At 45.3% G+C, this 10,059-nt stretch overlaps 1 protein-coding gene across 1 annotated transcript in view; it reads left to right on the top strand.

Moving 5' to 3' along the window:
- The first annotated feature begins 970 nt into the window (after positions 1 to 970).
- Positions 971 to 10,059, top strand: part of LOC128411048 (calpain-14-like) — a 34,955-nt gene continuing 25,866 nt past the window's right edge. Inside the window, exons 1-8 of the mRNA XM_053383012.1 lie at positions 971 to 1,395; positions 1,965 to 2,034; positions 2,863 to 2,984; positions 3,527 to 3,663; positions 4,416 to 4,613; positions 6,828 to 6,885; positions 8,646 to 8,731; positions 9,933 to 10,007. Of these exons, the coding sequence (XP_053238987.1) occupies positions 1,150 to 1,395; positions 1,965 to 2,034; positions 2,863 to 2,984; positions 3,527 to 3,663; positions 4,416 to 4,613; positions 6,828 to 6,885; positions 8,646 to 8,731; positions 9,933 to 10,007 (992 nt within the window). The 5' untranslated portion in view covers positions 971 to 1,149. The remainder of the gene's footprint in view (positions 1,396 to 1,964; positions 2,035 to 2,862; positions 2,985 to 3,526; positions 3,664 to 4,415; positions 4,614 to 6,827; positions 6,886 to 8,645; positions 8,732 to 9,932; positions 10,008 to 10,059) is intronic.

The raw sequence follows: 10,059 nt of genomic DNA, 5'->3' as shown, positions 1-10,059 counted from the left end.
GATGACAAAACTGGGTTTATGTATATAGTGTATGTATGTATTGTATGTATGTATTGTTTCTGTTGGGGTTTTTCGCATTTAAGAAACAAGGGGTGTCATGGCTAAAATGGCCGCTGTTTCTTTAATGCGAATAAAGCTGGGTCAGCATGACTCAGCGGTCTGCACCAAGTTGTATATATAGAGTGAGAAATGTTAGTTTGGTTGCTGGTGTTTGGGTTGGTTGGTTGGTTGGTTAGTGCTGGTGTGTATAGTTATTCAGTCGTGTTTTGCACAAAGACTTTTAAGAATAAAACTCTGCAAGGATATTCTCGTGGACCAGGGGTGTCAAACTCAAATTCATCGGGGGCCGCATCAGCAGTTTGGTCACCCTCAAAGGGCCGGTTGTATCTGTAGGAATGCATGTAAAGTGGAGGTTTCCTGTGTAGAACGGCCGGTGCCGCTAGAGGGCAGACGTTCTCTGGCTTGTAGGCTGCCGCGCATGCGCTGAAGAGGCGGCTTTCTTGTGTCAAAAAAAAAAAAAAAGCAAGAATAAAAGGTGAAGGCTGGCGGCCGCCGGCGGCTACACGGGTCACATGATGAGGTCTGGCGGGCCGGATTCGGCCCGCGGGCCTTGTGTTTGACACCCGTGTCGTGGACTCTTCTATGCAGACAAGGGTCCGAGGACCAGGCTGAAGAGACAAAGGGAGGTCAGAACCCTTTCCTTCTTTTTTTGCTTTTTACAAACACTGACATGTTTTTTAGCAGATTAGAGAGAGTGAGTTAATTCTATCAGTGTTTAATTGTTTTTTAATGGTTGCTTCCAAACCCCAGCAGTGTTTTTAGCTGTTCTTATTTTTATCTTAATATTCTTATGATTATTCCTATGAGGATTGCTTACACTGCTAAACTCATTGGTTCTGTATACTTATGAATTAAGTTCATCTTTCTGCAAATCGAGCAAGCTTCTAAGACGTATCATCAAAATATAACTTAGTTTAATCATTAATGTGCTATCCTGTACATTTTTAATTCACTTGTTGACCTTTTACATTATTTCCCATAGGTGCACATTGCATTGAGGAAGACTTTCATCTTCAGGAGGAAGCTAGAACGAAATATCCCAGTCCCTGTAGGGACAAATCCTGTCAGGTTCCCCTGTCCACCTCTGCCATGGCTCTTTTGCCTTTCCTGCACCCATGGAGGAAGAAGAGTCGTCGTCAGTGGCCTACGTGCGAAATGGGAGCTGCTCAGAAGCCCAGCAGTCTTAGCCAGCAGAATTACCAAACTTTGCTGGAGGAATGCTTGAAGAAAGGATGCCTGTTTGAGGACGAGTTCTTCCCAGCCGATATTAGGTCCATTGGAAAGGGACCATTGCTGCAGAAACTACCTCAGAGGTTGCTGTGGAAAAGACCACTGGTAAGTGATGGAAATTTCTGTAAAGGGTTGGTTTGGAGAGCTGCATGCCACATTCTCAGAGGGATTGGCTGGATGGCCTGTGGCTCATGGGTAGAACATATGCTTTGTGCATAGAAAATGTGAATCAGGCTGCATTTGACAACACTTAAGACACACAGGGATGGGTAAGCAAACAGTAGCAATTTTTGTTCTTGTTTCTGTTGGAGTTCTCTGACTTCCCTACTTTGCACACAAAGGGAGCACTTTGTACAAAACTGCCACTAGGCCACAGGGTATTATTCTCACAGCGGTTTCACAGGCCTTGTTTTCCATTGAATGCCATACCGTCCAACATCCCGCTGTTCCAAATTGAGATGCTCGGTTTTTGGTCCTGAGCTCTCATGGAAGGCAACTGACTCATGCAAGGGCACTGGACAAAAAATATGGGACATTCTGGCATCCAATCAGAAGCTGGGATGGCTTCTGTAATTCTGGGACAACCAGCTCAAATTGGGAAGGTTGAGGGATATGACATGAATGTCTGGCTTGGCATTTCCTTTTAAGACTGCTGTTTTCTTTTAACCTTTCAGGAACTGCATAGGATCCCAGTGTTTTATGCTTCGAACAAAAAAAGGCTTGCTCTGTGCCAAGGAGTGATAGGTAAGGACCTTTGTCTGCGTGTCACTTTGGTGCACGAGTATCTCCTGGAATCCTAAACCCTCTTACTAGGGAGTAAACCCCATTGAACACGAAAAGATCTGCTTCCAAACAAATATGCACTGGATTACTCCTCGGGTTTTCCGCTGTATTTTGTACAACATTGCCCGTTCTCAGGCAGACCCCTCCCCCAGCCCTCCTACCTGAGACACCAGATTGAACATCACACCTCAATCCATAAGCAGCTAGACAGAACCAGCAGAGCTAATCCAACAATACCATTTCTACATTTGTTGTTTGTTGTTTATATTTTACGCATGATGGAATAAAATGAATTTAAGGAAAAAACCCTTCACTCATGCCCTGTTGGGTTCCAGGCCAAACATTTCAACACGGATATTTGCATGGATGGAAATTGTGTGGTGGCAGAATAAAATTTTTGGTAGTGGCACATAATTCCAAAGTGCTCTGTTTCATGGAAGGTTTGCTCCCTAATCTAATTTTAAGTGCAATAAAGAAGTGGCAAAATCACCCTTGAATGTGAAATCAGGTCTATAAGGCAGGCACCAAAACAAGCCTGTTCTAAATTATCCAGTTACATGCTAACAATATAGTTAATAAATATGCAAACTTACATTGATTAAGTCCTCTGAAATAGGTTTATATTTTATTCCGGTTTTATACTTGCTTTTAATGTTTGCATAGCTTTGTAAGTTGCTTTGGGCCACTCCTTATGAAATTAAAAAAGATGAATAAATGCTAATAATAATAATATTAATATTAATAATGCTGTTTACATGCAGTTATTTTATGTTGTCGTATTTTGAATAGAGGACTGCTGGTTTCTGGCTGCCGTGGAAGCGTTATCATTTCATCCAGATATCTTGTCTCGGGTCGTGCCCATGAACCAAAGCTTTGAGAGGAAGAAGTATGCTGGGATATTCCATTTCAAGGTAAGCATCACCCTCGGCAAAGCTGATATGGCAAAGGTCTCCTAATGTGCTTTCTGGTTTTGCTGTTTTCAAGTGGGATCCAACCAACGCTGTCCAATTCGGGTTGTGCAATGACTTTTGTAGGTATCCTGAGCATTCATAGGCAAAAACCACCTTTGTGAGATGCAGTGCCTTGTGTCTGAATTTGAGCTATCCATTGTGGCTGTTCGATGAAGTTCAGTGCTCCTGTTTGAAGCCGACGCCCTTGCCACGTTTCCAAACCCACGCCCTGGTGGCGCAGCTGGGGCTTGTATGATCCAAGCTCTTCTGCTCTTGTTTTGCTCTTTTTGTCTCTGGTCTACTTCTCTCAGTCATCCATCTATCACGCTGAAGCAGTAAGTTGGAAAAATCTCCTCAGCACCAGCTGATGGGCCGATGATGACTAAGCGTGAAGGCATGTCAGGGCTATAACTGAGTCATGGCTTCAGTCCTCTCTTTAAGAATGGCCTCTTAGAAACATGATCACCCGCTGAAGAAGATTCATGCCCTCTTTTCTTTCCCAGTTCTGGCATTTTGGCGAATGGGTTGATGTGGTAGTCGATGACCGACTGCCAGTGAACGAAGCCGGACAGCTTGTTTTTCTCAGTTCCGTTTATAAGAACCTGTACTGGGGAGCTCTTCTGGAAAAGGCTTATGCCAAGTAAGTGGGCCTTCTTGCATTCCACATTGAATCTCGCTATGAAATGGGGTCCATATACAGTGGTACCTCTGGATGCAAACGGGATCCGTTCCGGAGCCCCTTTGCATCCTGAAGCGAACACAACCTGTGACTGCGCGTCTGCATGTGCGCTGGTTGCGATTCGCTGCTTCCGCGCATGCGTGTGACGTCATTTTGAGCATCTGCGCATGCACAAGCGGCGAAACCCAGAAGTAATGCACTCCATTATTTCTGGGTCACCGTGGAGCGTAACCTGAAAAGGCTCAACCTGAAGAACATTTAACCTGAGGTTTGACTCTGTGTGTGCGTGTGTGTGTGTATGACCTGTTCCTCCTTGTCTCATCCCTTCGTAACTCGATTGTAGGGATGGGCAACCTTTTCCAACTGGAGGACTGCATTCCCCTCTGGGCAACCTCCCAAGGGCCACAGGCATAAAGGTGGGCGGGGCCAGCATGAAAAGTGGGCGGGACAAGTAATGTGAATTTTGCCTTTGTACAGTAGGCTAGTTTCCACACCCACCCACCCACCCTCTCTATCTTCCATCCAGATAAGCAGCAAGCATGGTCAGAGTTCAAGGATGCATTCCATCCAGGCATAAACACTCAAGGAGGGCCGCATAGGGGGTGTGGGGGGCCATACTTGGCCCCTGGGTCTAAGTTTCCCCATCTCTGCCCTATTGCAATAATCAGTGGAGTGTCATATATCTATAATGCTTGGCATATTTTTCTTGACAGGCTGTGTGGCTCTTATGAAGACCTGCAGATTGGGCAAGTGTCAGAAGCTCTGGTGGACTTCACAGGTGGAGTTACTATGACTATCAAGCTGTCTGAAGCTCCGCCTGACCTCTGGAATATCATGACAAGAGCAAACTACAGCAGATCTCTGATGGGTTGCCAGACACAGCCAGCCCAGGTCAGTTTATGTGGGGAGAGGTGATTCTGAGGTGCTGGAGCCACATAAGGCTTTTATAAATCAAAACCATTACTCTGAATTGGGCCCAGAAACTATGTGGTGGTTAATACAGTTACACCAAGATCAGTATTAAAGGTTCAGACCATCTTGCCCCAGTCAGCAACTGAGCTGCTGATATTTTCACCGGCTGCAGTTTCTGAGGTACAGTGGTACCTCGGGTTAAGTACTTAATTCGTTCCGGAGGTCCGTTCTTAACCTGAAACTGTTCTTAACCTGAAGCACCACTTTAGCTAATGGGGCCTCCTGCTGCTGCCGTGCCGCCGGAGCATGATTTCTCTTCTCATCCTGAAGCAAAGTTCTTAACCTGAAGCACTATTTCAGGGTTAGCGGAGTCTGTAACCTGAAGCGTATGTAACTTGAAGCGTATGTAACTCGAGGTACCACTGTATCTTCAAAGGCAGCCGCATGTATAACACATTATATTAATCCAACCTAGAGATTACCCAGTGAGCTTCTATGCCAAGCAGAGATACGAACCCCTCTGTTCTGGGCCAAGATCAATGTACTACGTTGGGTTTCGTTTTGCTGATATCAAAATGGGAAACAGATTTGGCCCTTTCCCAGAGAGAATTCTCTCCTATACACATTACTACCGTACATTTCCATGTATAAGATGCCCCCATGTATAAGACACCCCCCTCTGTTTTGGGACTCCAAATAGAGAAAATGGGGGGAGATTGCCCAGACTCATTGGGCTTTTAGGGGGGTTGCCAAAAATTGCTCTCCTGCAGGAACGCAACAGCCAATCGAACGCACATCAGCGAAGCCACCAATCGCTTGCCAAAAGCAAGCACCAATCGCCCGCCCAATTGCTGCCACAGCCAATAGCCAGTAGACCTTACAGCACCCACCAATCACCTGCAAAAACGCCACAAACAATATCCTGCTCGCGGCAGCCACCAATCCCTCGTCCCACCTCTCCACTATCCATGTATAAGACAACCCCCAAGTTTTTAGCACAATATTTTAATAAAATAACCTAGTCTTATACTTGGAAAAATACAGTAAATCCCCCTTATATAGAAAATGGCTCTACCGTATCTTAATTGCTATTGTTCCAATATAGTATACACAAACTCTCTTTTGCAACCATTTTTTTGTACGCCTTCTCTTAACCTAATTCAATTAGTCAGTTCTATCATATGATCAGTTCCATCATACAAGCCATATGTCACGCCATACTTAGCAGCAAATCAATGGAAGGTGGAGAAGGGCATTTCTGATTCTGGTGTATCATCAGTTTCACTGCTGTTAACAGATGGATTGCCATTTAGTATACTGAAGGTACTCCAATATCACTACTGGTCTCTAGAAATATTTTGATGAGTCTACTAAAACAGACTCCCCAAAAGCTTTCAGCATTGGGCAGTCCTAAGATGATAGATATTTGCTTTCGGGAATATGTCTTGCAAAAGCACCCAACGCTATTTCACTTAAATATGCAGCTTCCCTTTTGACCCTGAGTTTTTCATGTTGGCAAAAGGAAGTGTCTCTCCATAGCAAGCACCATCTTGTAAACCTCTATTTCTGTGCCTCAACTCGATAATCTGTAGTTTTTCTTTCCTGAATACTTTTCTTTATATGGAAGGTGAGTCACCCCCTAATGTCAAAATAGACAAAGCAGGAAGTTTGCAGAGGTGTTTAGTGCAAACTGTGAGTGGCATTTACAGTAAACCCAATGGAAACTACTCCTGTTTACTCACTTGGTTTTCTGTTCTCTCTCTCTCTCTCTCTCTCTCTCTCTCTCTCTCTCTCTCTCTCCATATATTGAGTAGCATAAAAATGGTCACCAATAATGGTCACCATAATACAGTGGTACCTCAGGTTACATACACTTCAGGTTACATATACTTCAGGTTACAGACTCTGCTAACCCAGAAATAGTACCTCGGATTAAGAACTTTGCTTCAGGATGAGAACAGAAATCGTTCTCCGGCAGCATGGCAGCAGCGGGAGGCCCCATTAGCTAAAGTGGTGCTTCAGGTTAAGAACAGTTTCAGGTTAAGAATGGACCTCCGGAATGAATTAAGTACTTAACCTGAGGTACCACTGTATCAGAGACTAGAGATGTGACCAAATTTCTGCAGTGTTTTGCAAATGGGCCCAACAGGGTTGGCGCTTCCTGGTTTACAGCATAGCTAAATGTTTTTATGCCCTTCTCTTCAGAAAAGAAGTGTCCTGTCAAATGGATTAGTGTCTGGCCATGCCTACACTGTGACTGGCATTCGAAAAGTAAGTTCCACCTTTTTTTTGTAGTTTCAGCTATGGTTTTATAATCTTCTTCATCATCATCATCAACAACAACATTATTTTAGGTTGAAGCCTATTCTCCCACTGCTTCATGCCAAGGCAATGCCCATAACCAGTCCTTTTTTTTCTCGTGGTACGCATACCCCTAAACATTTTGTGAATTGAAGTTTGGCCTCATCGAGGGGCAGTATTTTAATATGAGTCGGAAAATGAAAATACTCCTAAACATATTTTTTAGAAAACAAGCACTGCCTGTAACATTTTGCAGGTGTAGGTGAAACTGAACAATGGCACCCTGGATGGATGTGGAAACCCCTGAGCTTTGTGGCATCCTCTGATAGCCCTTCAAACTGGGGCACAGGGCCACCTGGTTCTCGGTCCTCAGGAGTAGCAGGTATATGGCAGAGGTGACAGCTCAGGGTGTGCGGGGGCGAGGAGAAAGTCTGAATGGTGCAGCTGCTCTGTCTGAACATGAATGCCACTGATCTTAGATCAGCCTTCCCCAGCCAGCCCTCCAGATAGTTTGGCCTCCAGCTCTCAACATCTGGAGGGCACCAGGTTGGGGCAGGCTGATCTACAGTCTCATAGTACCTTGGACAAAAGCAGGGCTGTAGGGTACATTTGACATACACTTCTGCCCTTGCTTTAAATATTATCAGGCCTTATTGAAGATGATGAGCGCATCAGAATGGTTTCTTTTTGCTTGAGCTGTGCTTCCTTTTAATGGCATGAATAAAACATAGAGGATAATAGCTGGGCCCATGTGTAAATCAAAGGCTGTAATTGATTCATGAGGCTCTGCTGACAGAGAGGCTCACATGTGCATGCTAAGCGGAGCCGGGTTTAAAGCTGAAAGCAGGTCTGTGGAAAGGGGAAGGTTTAGGAGTTCAGTGTTTTCTTCCACAAAATGCATCAGAAGGTGACCTGTCTTTGGTCTACACACCTTTTAACTCTTGCCACTTGCATGTTTAACCCCAGTTGGGTTAAATCCCCTGCTTTTAATTATCAATCATGTACAAACAAATGTTCATTTTACGGCAGGGGTGGGGAACTTGTGGCCCCCATGCACTGTTGAACTGTAATGCCCATCATCCCTGACCATTGTTAAATACTCCCCCCCCCCATTAAGCAAGCCGCTCCAGAGGAATGAGTCTGGCCGTGTGCATTAGCAATCACTCTGTTGCGTAGCATTGAGTTTTGTGTTGTTTTGTTGCACAGTGTTGATTTTTCACTCCACGTTGTTAGTTTGAAATGTCCAGTGTATTTTGGGTGCCCTGTTTGAGCTTTTATGGGAGAGGGGCAGGGGGAGTAAGACCATCTTTTTATCACTCAATCTATCAGCAGATTTTTGATAGCCTTGGCTATGGTACCCTCCTGGATTGCCTGTATGCAATAGGCAATGGAGGCACTGTATTGCAGTGGTACCTTTACTACCTGCATGCTCCAGTCCAGAAAGCAGTATTAGGGGAGTTCTCTTTGACTCCCTGGCAATTGTTCTATTTTCTCTCCATTGAGAACGGTCACTGGGATTTTTTGAACAAGGCATCTCCCTATGTTCCTTTTGTCAGTGTGAAAAGGTCAGAGGAAAAGGCACTGTCTTGGAGGGACCAGGTTGCTGAGCACCTCATAGGCCAAAATTGGCTCCTTAAATTGTACCTGCAATGTTTTTATATGTCACCAGAGCAGCTGGGAAAGGAGGTTGTAACCCCGGTTAAGGCAATCTGTTTTTTGTTTCTGTACAGGTGACTTGCAAACATGGACCCGAGAATTTAGTGAGACTGAGAAATCCCTGGGGAAAAGTTGAATGGAAAGGAGATTGGAGTGACAGGTGCGTTTCTGAGCAAAAAAAGAGAAGAGGTTATGGTTTATAGAGATAAACCTACAGTGCCACCTGCAGGCAGATACTGATCCCAACAACTGCATGAGATGTGAATATGGTGCTGTCACACTGAGAAGGGCAAGCCAAGTGGACAGAGTTGAGCTTATTTATTTTATTTTGACAATTTATTTACCACTTAATTACAGTTGCCTCTAAGACTTGTACAGGAGGCTCAATTCAATAAAATTAAAAATGAGTTAAAACTACAAAATAAGAAAATATACAAAAAAAATCCTGAATATTCAAGGGAAGCACCATAGCTTGGTAGTAGGGCATCTGCTTTGCATACAGAAGGTCAAAGGTTCAAATTCCGGCATCTACAGGTAGGATTGGAAATGTTCCTTGCCTGAAATCCTGGAGAACCACTGCTGTTCTCTGTGAGCGGTATTGAGCTAGATGGGTAAGGTAAGTTAAACTGAGCTAGATAGACCAAGGATCTGACTCCGTATAAGATATCTTCCCACATTCTCTAGCATCATTATTTTTGGGGGTGGCGGTCCCAGTTTGCACCCCCTCCCCTGCAAGAAGGGTGCCAAGTCCAGGGCATTCTGGAGGCTACAAAATGGTTGCTGATGTAGATGATTGCGGCGTCAGCAAAACAAAACTGAAAAAATGCAGGGGAGAAGAATGCGTTGTGCAGCGGCGGAGCAAGCGGATTGGGTGCCTGGGGTGGCACGTGTGGGGTGGGGCGAGCTGGGGCAGGACGCTCTGTGGGGCCTCCAAGGAGTCTTCCTGTCTCCTCCCACTCAGCCGCCCTATGGCTGGGGGAGAGGCAGTGGGCGAACCGTTTGTGGCAGCATGGAGCCTGCGGGTGCCCAAGCCACTGAGTCACTCCCAGGAGAGACGCGTGGCTCGGGCGCACTGCAGACTCCGTGCTGAGTGCCACCAGGCATTTTGTCACCCCTCTCAGGGTGGACCACCCACACCACACCCCCTTCCTCTTATGGGGAGGTCCATCCCTGACCAACGGCTGGATAATTTCTTCTCCCCACTGCAGAAATTTGGTCACATCTCTAGTCTCTGATATTGGTGACCGTAATATTAAATAAATGGCCGTAAAGAGCAGGCAAGGCAGAATAGTGGCCTATTCTGCAACAAAGCCGAGTGGGTTCCTGTTTTAAACAAAGCTCTTTTCTTCCTGTCCCTTTAGCTCTGGGAAATGGGAGCAGCTCAGCCCAAAGGAGAAGATTTTGCTGCGGAAGAATGATGACGATGGAGAATTCTGGTACTTTAATGAAATTACCTCTTTGCTTCTCTCCACTCTGCCCCCAGTGCAG

The sequence above is a fragment of the Podarcis raffonei genome, chromosome 3, assembly GCF_027172205.1.
Source record: "Podarcis raffonei isolate rPodRaf1 chromosome 3, rPodRaf1.pri, whole genome shotgun sequence".
NCBI lineage: Eukaryota > Metazoa > Chordata > Lepidosauria > Squamata > Lacertidae > Podarcis > Podarcis raffonei.
Note: the sequence above shows the minus strand (reverse complement) of the source record. Positions and strands in the feature narration are given on the sequence as shown.